The sequence below is a fragment of the Ochlerotatus camptorhynchus genome, unplaced genomic scaffold, assembly GCF_037179485.1.
Source record: "Ochlerotatus camptorhynchus isolate MF236.1 unplaced genomic scaffold, CSIRO-AGI_Acam_v1.1 ptg000434l, whole genome shotgun sequence".
NCBI lineage: Eukaryota > Metazoa > Arthropoda > Insecta > Diptera > Culicidae > Ochlerotatus > Ochlerotatus camptorhynchus.
Genome location: NW_027040920.1, coordinates 1,751,000 through 1,764,192, shown reverse-complemented (window position 1 = coordinate 1,764,192; position 13,193 = coordinate 1,751,000). Strand labels below are relative to the sequence as shown.

Sequence of the window (13,193 nt, the reverse complement as noted above, 5' to 3'; positions counted from 1 at the left end):
CCTCGCCAGGTAAACAGTGAAACATTTCATCACAGCTGTTGCAAATTACATCACCCATCCCGGTCCCAATCGGTGTTTCTTTGTTGTGACCCAAACATTCCGCACGCCCGGCTTTTACTGTCCGCGAAATTAGTCAAAATTTTCCAAATTTATCAGCATGCCTGCAGCTGAGGGACACCAACCGGGACTCACGAAAGAATCGGCACCATGCCGGACGTGTACGGACTTCAAATCCTGGTCAAAACAACAACGCCAAGCTCTATCCACAAGTGCGAAACCACCCTCGTCGGAACTGACAACCACCCACAAACCTCCTGCTGCCGAACCGAAACCGAGTGATCCCCCAAAGCACTGCCCCCTGGATAAGGAACGGCTGGGGCGGCACACCTGGGGTCTACTGCACACCATAGCTGCCTACTTCCCGGATAATCCCACCACAGAAGAACAGAGCAATGTTCGCCTATTCTTCAATGCATTCTCCAAGGTGTACCCATGCGAGTACTGTGCGAAGGATTTCCAGCAAGAGTAGAGTATCCCCTGAACCCCAACCCCACCGCTTGTAACTTTAAAAGTGATTTCAAACTTCATATTCCATTGCAGATTGAAGGAATCGCCACCGGAAATCAAGTCCCAGTACACGCTGTCGCAGTGGCTCTGCCGGATGCACAATAAAGTGAACGTCAAACTGGGGAAGCCCGAATTCGACTGCTCGAAGGTGAACGAACGCTGGAGGGATGGACCGGCCGATGGGTCTTGTGATTGAGATAACATATAAATTTAATGTGAGAGAAAATTTTAACGATGGAAAAAAATATGTTCACTAATGCGATGCAGTCAATCCTGATGGTATTAAAAATACAAATCCTTTGATGGTTATTTTCACTGATAATTTATCAGTATGAAAAGAATTATTGACATTTATGACATATTTTTTAGATAAAGAAAATCTTCAACGTCTCCTTGGTGCTGTGTGCAATAGCATATTTTTAATCTAACTTTTAAACCAAATTCACACTTAAGGGATTCTATTCTTTGACCCCGTTCAACTATTACGTAACGCAAAAAATGCCATTTTCGCAATTAAAAATAAAACACTGCGCCTGCTTTAAACAGTATTTTCAACATGTCAACTGATCTTTAGTTAATGAGCTTAATTATTCAAATAACTATTTTATTAAGTGTTTATCATTGTTACGCGTAAGAATATTATAACAATTTGTAGCAAAAACTGAGCAACCCCTCTCTGCGTTACGTAATATTTGAATGGATCCCTTTATGGCTTGCAATGTATATTCGACAGTGAGCATGCATAAGGGCGTATACGCGATGATCGATTCTCTTAGTCGATTTTCTCTTTTGTTAATAACTCGCTAGATTTAACGTTTCTCTGTGCGTTTGCTGTTGTTTTTGATAGCCAATACAACCTGTTACAACTCTGCATTGAACAAAAATTCTAGAAAATTGTTTCACGCTTAGCTGTAGCAATGCAAAGAGAAAATCGTTGAAGAGAATTGGCGTCTTGCAGTGAAACCGAGGGGGACGACTATCTACGATGCAGAAAAGATTGTGTTTTACTGTGGCTAGCTGCACGCACGCTGAGTAGATAGAAGGAAGATTTATGTCGATTTTGAAGATTTCCTGTAAAAAGATGAAGCACGATGCAAGTAGATGGGAAAAATGAAAGATGATTTTTCGAAGATTGATTCGCTAGTATAAGAATTTTTGAGCATCTAGAATTGAGATTTAGATGTGTCGCCCCCCTCGAGTGAAACCACAGAGAACAGACATGGAGGCTCGAACAAAATTTCACTAAAAACTTGTGTAAAGATTCCTATTCGACTTAAGCGCCACTAACGGCGACTTCCCCACTTAAAAACCCTCTTTGACAACATGATGGCGCTGGCGTTGCACAAATTACACTAGACACTAAGTTCTAGTAGCGCCAAGTGGCAATTTTCAACAGAAAATGTATCAATACTAGCGTCAAATTGGTCGAAAGTGGAAAATTTATAGAGACAATCAGGAGATGCTAACACCACGTAACGGCGACGTTCCCACTTATTTTACACAAGTTTCTGACCGAGCTTGAACGTCTGTTCTCTGTGTTGCAGTGCAGTGATGCCTCCTATGCATAGTTTTGTGACATATTCAATTGCAAATAAAATTGAACTCTTTAGAAGAGTGGAGACGCTAATAAAAGTGCACTTAGACCACAGAGAACAGACGTTCAAGTTCGGTCAGAAACTTGTGTAAAATAAGTGGGAACGTCGCCGTTACGTGGTGTTAGCATCTCCTGTTTTTCTCCATAAATTTTCCACTTTCGACCAATTTGGCGCTAGTATCGATAAATTTTCTGTTGAAAATTTCCACTTGGCGCTACTAGCACTTAGTGTCTAGTGTAATTTATGCAACGCCAGCGCCATCATGTTGTCAAAGAGGGTTTTTAAGTGCGGAAGTCGCCGTTAGTGGCACTTAAGCCGAATAGGAATCTTTACACCAGTTTTTAGAGAAATTTTGTTCGAGCATCCATGTCTGTTCTCTGTGTTTCAATTGAAACGATAATAATCAATTAAAACACTAATTAACTCTTGCACTGTAACGTCACCAGGGCACCCGTGGCGGTGACGTCACCCGTGGCGGTGCTCAATACGAAACTAACGATTTTAAATTGGCTCACCATTTTAGTAGCCTATTGGTCCCAAGCAAACGATTAACGTACCCTATTCTTGTCGAAATTCTAGTACTACGCAATGTTTGTTTTGATTCACTATGAAAGTTTGACAGACAAAATGAGGGGTTATTGGTTTTTCCTATGTTTCGAGGGGTGAATCGATTAGCTTGGGACCGAAGAGAGTACCAGAGCTGAGCCAAAAAGTTGAGCTCGTTTCTTCGGGACCTTCTGGTCTTAGATTTACCTCTATGATTGTACCAACAATCAATACGAAACTAACGATTTTAAATTGGCTCACCACTTTAGTAGCCTATTGGTCCCAAGCAAACGATTAACGTACCCTATTCTAGTTGAAATTCTATTACTACACTATGTTTGTTTTGATTCGCTATGAAAGTTTGACAGATAACATCAGGGGTGTGTGGATTCATGCAGAACATGCAGGGGTGAGTGAAATAGCTTGGGACTGCTTGGGACCGTTGTTCTGGTACTGAGTGAGCCAAAAATAATAATGTGGTGTTAGAGTTACCTCTATGGTATTACCTCTATGGAATAAGTGCGTTGAAGACACAACAACAATTTGACGTAAAACCGCACTTTTATTAGTGTTTCCGCATTCATAATCTCATAAATGTGCCCAATGCGCAATTCTCGGCGCAATCATATAAAATAGCACATTGCGATTACAAGGTAGAGCTTACCATCATTAACTCTTGCACGACTGACATAGCCTCAAATGAAGGAAATTTTGGCATGCCCTGTGGGCAATGTTTATTTGTATGTAAAACAAATGCCCTGGTAACGTTACAGTACAAGAGTTAATTAGTGTTTTAATTGATTATTATAGTTTCAATTAAAACACAGAGAACAGACATGGAGGCTCGAACAAAATTTCTCTAAAAACTTGTGTAAAGATTCCTATTCGGCTTAAGCGCCACTAACGGCGACTTCCCCACTTAAGGTTCAATTTACTTTGTTGCATTTTTTAAAATTTCAAGAGCAGTTTTTTTCGACGCATTATTTTAGATTGCAAAAAGCTCGCGTCATTTTGTGTAAAAAATCAAAAGGAATCGAATAGTGCGAGCTTTTTGCAATCTGAAATATCGCGTCGGAAAAAAACTGCTTTTGAAATTTTCCAAAAAGCATCAAAGTAAATTGGAACATTGCCGCAAAAGCTCAACGCAGATGTCGCCACTGCATGATGATGATAATGTTGACAGACTGTATATAAAATTCGTGAAAATTAGCATTAAATCATAATTTTCATCAAGCCTGCGTGAAATCCTTCCAATATAACATTCGAATTGAAGAAGAAAACGTTTTTACGATCAGACTGATGCGCATCTTTGACTTTTCTAGGTGAACTTTTCAAGATATATTCATTTCATTTCACGGCTCCATCAATGCTGCATCGTAAATATGATGGTAAACAGAAGTAAATTGCTCAATTAATCAAAATAAAGAGTATTTGTCATCTTGTTATCACTTTGAAGACCATCTAGCACCATTTTATAGCATGGTGCGTGTTGAGTAAATCAAGTTCCGGTGCGTTTTCCGTCGAAAATTGTGAGTATCAATATGTTTGCTTAAAAAAGGCCAAAATGAACATTTATTGAATATTGGCGTCCTATACAACCAATTCTCTATTACCACCAGCATGATACAACCTTTCCTAAGTAAATTCACTTAATTTCCACTTTCATATTAGTGAAAATCACACATATTTACCATTTTCTGAAAAATGCAGCTGCGCAGGAGGTAACCTCTCCCTGTGGGTGCAAACTTGTTATGCATAATTTGTCATGAAAACATCTCCGATCCATACCGAAATAATAACAAATAGTTTTCAAACACGTTTTCTTACACGATTCAAGCAAAAGTTTCCACGGGAAATTATTAGTTTTTCTTTATGGACCGATTTGCCCCAAAAAGCGTCTGTTTTACTTGGAAAATTTGGAAACTATCCTCCTTCTAGTAGTTCTCACTTCGAAATGTAGGTGGCGAAAGCTTGGAAAAGGTTCACTGCAAGATGCCAATTGAACCTTAAAAACCCTCTTTGACAACATGATGTAGCGCCAAGTGGCAATTTTCAAAATTTATCGATACTAGCGCCAAATTGGTCGAAAGTGGAAAATTTATGGAGAAAATCAGGAGATGCTAACACCACGTAACGGCGACGTTCCCACTTATTTTACACAAGTTTCTGACCGAACTTGAACGTCTGTTCTCTGTGGTAGAAGTAATTTGTTTTTCCTCTGTTCGGGACATAACACCACTGCGACCAGTAATTTGATCTATTGAGAAATGATGAAGTATTCGGTTTTGATACAGTTGTCATTCTTGCCTTCATCGCAAGGAATCGATTCTAACTGAAAGGTTCCGCTATTTATACCCTTCGGAGTTGGAACACCCTCCAAAGGCGCGCCCCTTTGTCAGTCAAAATTGGATTCCTTCACAACAAAAACAAGCTATGACACCGATAATGACCATGCATCAGAACCCTAGTCTTAACCACTTCAAACTAGGGAACAACGATTAGAAGATTAGGAATCACATAGGGTAAATTATGGCTTCGGCACCCATTGACTGTTTTCGGCAACCGAAATTGAAACGTTTATTTCACTGTATTTTCCCATCAAAACTCTTCGCTGAATGTATTAAGCCGATTCCTTACCTTTTCAGTTTCAATCTGATTACATTTTTACGACTGTGAATTCCTGTTATACCATATTTTTCTTTAAATGAAATATACATACTACAAAATACGGCTGATTTCGAGTTGCCGATAATAGAACAGCTGGTTAACACGCATTTCAAATGGAAAGGGTGCCGAAGAAAAAGAGACTGCCGACAATAGTCACTCTCAATTGAGAAGTTTGGAGCGTTGTAAAAACATGTTCAACCCGTTTTGATCAATTCTGTAGATTGGAATTGGTAGCACAGCAAGCAGCAGATAAATGTCAACAAACAAACCTGTCATGTATGTGTGTGACGCTGAGAAATCGCTAATAGAAGTTCGGACGCTGCTTAGATTGACGAGAATACGTAAATTCCCCTAGGTGAAGACTAACTAACTCATGTTTTCCTTGTTTCAAGATCATCCTCGGTCCAGGCAACCCGAGGACTTATCACTATCAACAAGGCATAAAAAGTAACAAGGACTAAGATGTGTTCCTTTGATTACTGAAAAATCCTGTTCCCCTAGTTTGAAGGAGTTAGGACTAGGAATCGGTGGTAGATCTTACATCCCGTAACGTACCACAAAAAGGTGATCTACCCACGTTACGGGGTAGAAGTAATACTAAAACATATAGTCAAAGTGAATTTACATATAAATTTACCCTCGAATTTACCTGAAATATTTTAATTCCATGATAGATTTTTCTGCGTGATTACGGAAATTCAGTAGTTAAAATGGTAAAATAATACATGGCATCCGGTAAAAATGATATTTTTCCGAACAAATCCAGTAATCCAGCAAATTACCGAACAAGATTTAGGAAATTACGCTTGAAGGAATAAAGTGAAAAGAAACAAGGGACTCATTTAGCAGAGTGTCGGATTTCTTGTTAACGAAGCTGAAATATTTCCCAAGCTCCCCACTGGAATATTTCCCACTGACCGTTTATCCGTCACCATCCCGCGGTTGCTTTTGCGCATTCAAAAAGTTCTTTCCCTTTCGCTTTTATGCATCATCTTCGCCGATAAAAAAAACTGTCGCGCGAACTGAACGTTTTTCAGTTGCTCAGTTTAAAAATATCACACAAACTAGGCGGAGGTTATTGTTTTTCATGTTTCGTCGCGAGTTTTTTTTTTCAGTGAAAATATTATTAAAATACCAAAAATCGCATTATTTTCGTCGTAGTTTCCGTACGTTTGTTATATTGTTCGTAAACGTTTGTCGGCTGATGTGTGGAGATCGAAATTCAAATGCGTCGCGACGGTTTCGCTAGGATAGAAGTGCGAAAAATGTGCGTTACCGGCGGAAAACGGTGCATCAGAAGTAGTGTTCAGTTTGCATGAGACAACAAAGGCATATTCGTATTGTTCGAACAGGTGATTGTGCGTTGTGTTGAAAAGGAGTAATTCTTGATAAAACGAAGAATTATCCAATCTAGAACCAGTTAGCAAGTGTGGAAGGAAGTGATTTTTAGTAGTTATTCATTACCAAGCGAGAATTTCTGGGTGTTGGGAAAGGGACCAGGGCAATGAACGATAACATAACGGTGTCGTGCAAGGTCCGCCCTTTGATCAAAAGGGAAAAGGACAACAAGCAAACTTCACAATGGCGGATCCGGGACAACACGATCAGCACGGTCGAGGGAAATGGGGAACCGTTTGTTTTCGGTAAGTAACTAGCTACCCACCTATGAAGAGACGATATATACATTTTCTATTTATGGAATATTAAAACTATTTTTGGGTTGTTTTCTGTCGCTGTTCGTAGATCACATCTTTGACGAAACGGTGCCAACGCGAGAGCTGTTCGAGAAGGTGTGTCGTCCCATCGTGCTGTCGACGTTAAATGGAATCAACGGGTCGATCTTTGCCTACGGACAGACTTCGTCCGGTAAGACCTACACGATGATGGGTAACGATGATGAGCTGGGCGTTGTTCCTTTGGCGGCAAGGGAGATTTTTAAGGGAATTGAAAACAACAAAGACCGTCAGTTCCTGATCCGGGTTGGTTACATCGAAATCTACAACGAGAAGATTTACGATCTGCTTGATAAGAGCAATTCAATCTTGAAGATATTTGAAACAACGTGTGGAGATGTCTCGTTGAATTATAAAGAGTTTATTACGAACTGTCCGGATCAAATCATGCAGTATTTGGAAGAGGGGAACAAAATTAAGCGGATCGGCGACACGAATATGAATGAACGGTCCAGTCGATCGCACACGATCTTCCGTATAACGATCGAATCGAGCTTGATCGACCGGATGGAGGGAGCCGAGAATGATGCGGTGCAAAGTAGTACGCTCAATTTGGTGGATCTGGCTGGAAGCGAAAGAGCAGACCAAACGGGAGCAAGCGGATCGCGGCTGAAGGAAGGAGCCCACATTAACAAAAGTCTTCTCTCGCTAAGCTGCGTCATCCAGAAGCTGAGCGAGAATGCTGATAATTTCAAGTACATCAACTACAGGGACTCGAAGCTGACGCGAATACTGCAGGCTTCCCTGGGAGGCAACGCAGTAACGACCATGATCTGTAACATCACTCCAGCTGCGCTGGAAGAGAGCTACTACACTATGGGCTTTGCTATGCGAGCTAAAACCATCAAAAACAAGCCCAAGGTGAACGAGGTGCTCTCGGAAACGGCGATGATGAAGCGATTGGAACGCGAGATAAAACGGCTCCAGGAGGAGCTGAAATCCGAGCAGAACAAAAACAGCAAAATCAAAACCCTCGAAATCCAGAATGCCATCACGATGCGAGCGAATCAGATTATCAACTCCCAGACCTACATCAAGTTCGACAAAGGTCGTCGCCGAACGTGGTGCCCATCGGGAACGTCCGGAATTCCCAAACCCATTGCGTTCATCGAGGTCACCCAGGATGCTCGCCTGATGCCACCACCACCGCCCTTCCTCGCCAAACCGTCCACCCCCTATCTGGGCAACCAGTCCAGCTCTTCCACTGATACGGACGAGAGGTCTCCCACGTTGCGACCGGAACTGGCCAACCACACCAATGCGGACTTGCTCGCCCGCAAGGTCCGCTCGACAACGCCCAGACGCGGCAACTGCTTCTCGCTTGGTGCCCTCAGCAATAGTGACGAATTCATTCCCGGTGAGCTGGCCGACTTTGACGAACGGTCGCCGGAGAGTCTGGCTCGGGAAATCCACACTCCCAGTGCGCTCAAGGGCAAACGACGGTCCCGGCGGTCGTCTACCGGGGAAACGCCAACCGATTTCTTCGACCACGAGAAAAGGTAGGTGTATGGGATTCGATTTGCTGACAATATTAATAATATGGTTAAGTCACGAATGACCCAAGAGTGTTAAAGTGACAAAAAAAAAATATATATGGTCGAGTAGTTTTGGGACAAACAAGTACCAACGGTATTAAGAAACTGAAGCAATTAACTCCAGATTTTGCAAGCTGAGCATCAATTCAAGCTGATTTTTTTTTTCATCTTTATTAGGGAGACTTTCAGCCCTGGGCTGGTTCGTCTCCAAAGGCTGAGCATTGCATTAGGTCCCAAGTAACATTGTACCTCTTTGTACCTCCACGGCCATGTATAACCATGCTCAGGTATTTTCAGCACATAGATCGATAAAAAAAAAACTTTTATCTAGAATCCAATACGACAAACACAACAAGAAACTGTTATATATCATCATCAGCATCAGTCAGGCTAAGGCCTTGTTGTCCTCTGCTGTCCGAAGAAGTCGTCTCCACTCTACTCGATCCATGGCCACAGTTCGCCAGCCTCGTAGTCTGCGAAGGGTCCGCAGGTCACCTTCTACTTGGTCGATCCACCTTGCCCGCTGCGCGCCTTTTCTTCTTGTTCCTGTTGGGTCGCTTTCTAGAACCATTTTCACTGGGTCGTCGTGCGGCATTCTTACGACGTGCCCAGCCCACCGTAGTCGCCCAATTTTTGCAATGTGGACGATGGATGGTTCTCCCAGCAGCTGGTGCAATTCGTGGTTCATTCGCCTCCTCCACGTTCCGTCATCCATCTGCACTCTACCGTAGATGGTACGCAACACCTTCCGTTCGAAAACACCAAGGGCGCGTTGGTCCTCCACGAGCATAGTCGAGGTCTCGTGGGCGTAGAGGACCACCGGTCTAATCAGCGTCTTGTAGACAGTCAACTTCGTGCGGCGGCGAATTTTATTCGACCGGAGCGTCCTCCGGAGTCCAAAGTAGGCACGACATAATGCGTCTTTGAATTTCTCTGCTGGTATCATTTTCGGCGGTCACCAGTGAGCCCAAATACACGAACTCATCGACCACCTCGATTTCGTCACCATCAATCTGAACTCGGGGTTGGAGGCTAACATTGTCTTCCCTAGAACCTCTTCCTTTCATGTATTTTGTCTTTGATGCGTTGATGGCAAGTCCAATCCAAATAGCATCAGCCTTCAGTCTGATGTACGTTTCCGCCATCATCTCAAAGTTCCGTGCCATAATGTCAATGTCATCGGGGAAGCCAAGGAGCTGGATGGACTTCCTGAATATCGTGCCACTTGTGTCTATCCCAGCTCTTCTGATCACACCTTCTAACGCGATGTTGAACAGCAGACACGAAAGTCCATCACCTGGCCGTAACCCCCTTCGAGATTCAAAGGGACTCGAGAGTGTCCTTACTTACCTTACCAATCAGGCTAAGGCCTTGTTGTCCTCTGCTGTCCGAAGAAGTCGTCTCCACTCTACTCGATCCATGGCCACAGTTCGCCAGCCTCGTAGTCTGCGAAGGGTCCGCAGGTCGCCTTCTACTTGGTCGATCCACCTTGCCCGCTGCGCGCCTCTTCTTCTTGTTCCTGTTGGGTCGCTTTCTAGAACCATTTTCACTGGGTCGTCGTGCGGCATTCTTACGACGTGCCCAGCCCACCGTAGTCGCCCAATTTTTGCAATGTGGACGATGGATGGTTCTCCCAGCAGCTGGTGCAATTCGTGGTTCATTCGCCTCCTCCACGTTCCGTCATCCATCTGCACTCCACCGTAGATGGTACGCAACACCTTCCGTTCGAAAACACCAAGGGCGCGTTGGTCCTCCACGAGCATAGTCCAGGTCTCGTGGCCGTAAAGGACCACCGGTCTAATCAGCGTCTTGTAGACAGTCAACTTCGTGCGGCGGCGAATTTTATTCGACCGGAGCGTCCTCCGGAGTCCAAAGTAGGCACGATTCCCTGCCATAATGCGTCTTTGAATTTCTCTGCTGGTATCATTTTCGGCGGTCACCAGTGAGCCCAAATACACGAACTCATCGACCACCTCGATTTCGTCACCGTCAATCTGAACTCGGGGTGGGAGGCTAACATTGTCTTCCCTAGAACCTCTTGCTTTCATATATTTTGTCTTTGATGCGTTGATGGCAAGTCCAATCCGTCTAGCTTCAGCCTTCAGTCTGATGTACGTTTCCGCCATCATCTCAAAGTTCCGTGCCATAATGTCAATGTCATCGGTGAAACCAAGGAGCTGGATGGACTTCCTGAATATCGTGCCACTCGTGTCTATCCCAGCTCTTCTGATCACACCTTCTAACGCGATGTTGAACAGCAGACACGAAAGTCCATCACCCTGCCGTAACCCCCTTCGAGATTCAAAGGGACTCGAGAGTGTCCCCGATACTCGAACAACGCACGTCACTCGATCCATCGTCGCCTTGACCAATCGCGTCAGTTTATCCGGAAATCCGTACTCGTGCATAATCTGCCATAGCTGATCTCGATCGATTGTGTCGTATGCGGATTTGAAATCGATGAACAAATGATGTGTGGGCACGTTGTATTCGCGGCATTTCTGCAGAACCTGCCGAATCGCGAAAATTTGGTCCGTGGTAGCGCGGGCACCCATGAATCCCGCCTGGTATTGCCCCACGAACTCTCTTGCATATGGTGACAGACGGCGGCATAGAATTTGGGAGAGTACCTTGTAGGCGGTGCTCAGCAGTGTGATCGCGCGGTAGTTGCAGCAATCCAACTTGTCGCCCTTTTTGTAGATTGGGCATACGACACCTTCCATCCACTCCTCCGGTAATATCTCCTCCTCCCAAATCTTGGCAATTACCCAGTGCAGCGCTCTAGCCAGTGCTTCACCACCGTATTTCAATAGCTCACTTGGTAGTTGATCTACACCAGTTGCTTTGTTGTTCTTCAGCCGACCGATCTCCTCCTCAACTTCTTGAAGATCAGGGGCCGGTAGCCTGTCGTCTTCTGCGCGTGCTCCAAGGTCTGTTGCCGTGCCACCTTCGTTTTCTGCTGCTTCACCGTTGAGGTGCTCGTCATAGTACTGCTTCCACCTCTCAATCACCTCACACTCGTTCGTGAGAAGGTTACCGTCCAAGTCCTTGCACATATCGGCTTGCGGCACGTAGCCTTTGCGCGAACTATTTAGCTTCTCGTAGAACTTCCGTGTGTCATTTACGCGGTACAGATTTTCCATCGCCTCGCGATCTCGATCTTCCTGCTGACGCTTCTTCCTTCGGAAAACCGAGTTTTGTCTGTTCCGCGCTTGTCTGTATCGCTCCACATTCAATCTCGTGCGGTGTTGCAGCATTCTCGCCCGTGCTGCATTCTTCTCCTCTACTAACAGTTTGCATTCGCCGTCAAACCAGTCATTTCTTCGGTCCGGGATTGCAGTACCTAGTGCCGCTACAGCAGTACTACCTATGGCTGAACGGATGTCCCTCCAGCCATCTTCAAGAGAAGCTGCGCCAAGCTGCTCTTCCGTGGGTAGTGCAACTTCCAGCTGCTGCGCGTAGTCCTGGGCAACTCCGGTGTCCCGTAGTTGCTCAATGTTGGGTCGTGGCGTTCGACTTCGACGTGTGTTATGCACCGTCGAGAGTTTTGAGCGCATGCATACTGCAACTAGGTAGTGGTCCGAATCTATGTTCGCACTGCGGTACGTGCGGACGTTGATAATGTCGGAGAAGAATTTCCCGTCGATTAGAACGTGATCGATTTGGTTTTCTGTGTGTTGGTCAGGTGATCTCCAGGTTGCTTTGTGGATATCCTTGCGGGGGAAAAAGGTACTTCGAACTACCATACCCCAGGAGGCTGCAAAGTTCACGCATCGTTGGCCGTTGTCGTTCGATACGGCATGCAGGCTGTTTGGCCCGATTGCCGGTCTATACATTGCCTCCCGTCCTACCTGAGCGTTCATGTCGCCGATGACGATTTTGACGTCCCGTTGCGAACAGCCGTCGTACACCTGCTCCAGCTGCGCATAGAACGCTTCTTTCTCGTCGTCGGGTCTCCCTTCGTGTGGGCAGTGCACGTTGATGATGCTGTAGTTGAAGAAACGGCCCTTAATCCTCAACTTGCACATCCTCGCGTTGATCGGCTGCCAACCAATCACGCGTTGGCGCATCTTACCCAGCACTACAAAGCCGGTTCCCAGCTCGTTGGTGGTGCCACAGCTCTGGTAGAAAGTAGCCGCTCGATGCCCGCTTTTCCATACCTTTTGTCCCGTCCAGCAAAGTTCCTGCAGTGCTACGACTTCGAAGTTGCGTGGTTGAAGTTCGTCATAGATTAACCTATCGCAACCCGGGAAGCCGAGCGATTTGCAGTTCCATGTTCCGAGTTTCCAATCGTAGTCCTTATTTCGTCGCGTAGGTCTGTGCCGATTGTTCCGATCCGTATTTCTTTCTTCGGTATTTGCAACTTTGTTTTTTTCCAGGGCGGCTTGTTGGGCCTGCCCCAACCCCCTGTCTCGCCGGGGGACCATCGTGCACAGCTCTGTTTAGAGTCCCACGCTGGCACTAGGACGGTGATCAGCCGCTCCTAACATGGAGAACAGACGCCGTTTTGAGCCGCACCTCCATGGTGAGCAGACGCTCAGGTTTGGTGA

General features: G+C 45.1%; 2 protein-coding genes across 3 annotated transcripts in view; both read left to right on the top strand.

The window, feature by feature from the left end:
* Positions 1–66: 66 nt before the first annotated feature.
* Alr (Evr1_Alr domain-containing protein Alr) lies at positions 67–825 on the top strand. Its single transcript, XM_065234406.1, has 2 exons — positions 67–525; positions 601–825. Exons 1-2 carry the CDS (start codon positions 158–160, stop codon positions 761–763), a joined length of 531 nt encoding a protein of 176 aa, XP_065090478.1. The 5' UTR covers positions 67–157; the 3' UTR covers positions 764–825.
* A 5,632-nt stretch (positions 826–6,457) lies between these two features.
* cmet (CENP-meta) overlaps positions 6,458–13,193 on the top strand; it is a 69,565-nt gene continuing 62,829 nt past the window's right edge. Inside the window, exons 1-3 of one of the 2 annotated variants that reach the window (XM_065234545.1) lie at positions 6,458–6,727; positions 6,790–7,018; positions 7,119–8,607. In XM_065234545.1, the coding sequence (XP_065090617.1) occupies positions 6,880–7,018; positions 7,119–8,607 (1,628 nt within the window). In that variant the 5' untranslated portion in view covers positions 6,458–6,727; positions 6,790–6,879. Of the gene's footprint in view, positions 7,019–7,118; positions 8,608–13,193 lie in introns of both variants that reach the window. The other variant, XM_065234544.1, reaches the window with a different exon arrangement.

Coding starts and splice junctions, on each gene's coding strand:
- Alr (XM_065234406.1), top strand. CDS start 158: ATGCCTGCAGCTGAGGGACACCAACCGGGACTCACGAAAGAATCGGCA. Junction 526..600: donor GCGAAGGATTTCCAGCAAGA/GTAGAGTATCCC, acceptor ATTCCATTGCAG/ATTGAAGGAATCGCCACCGG.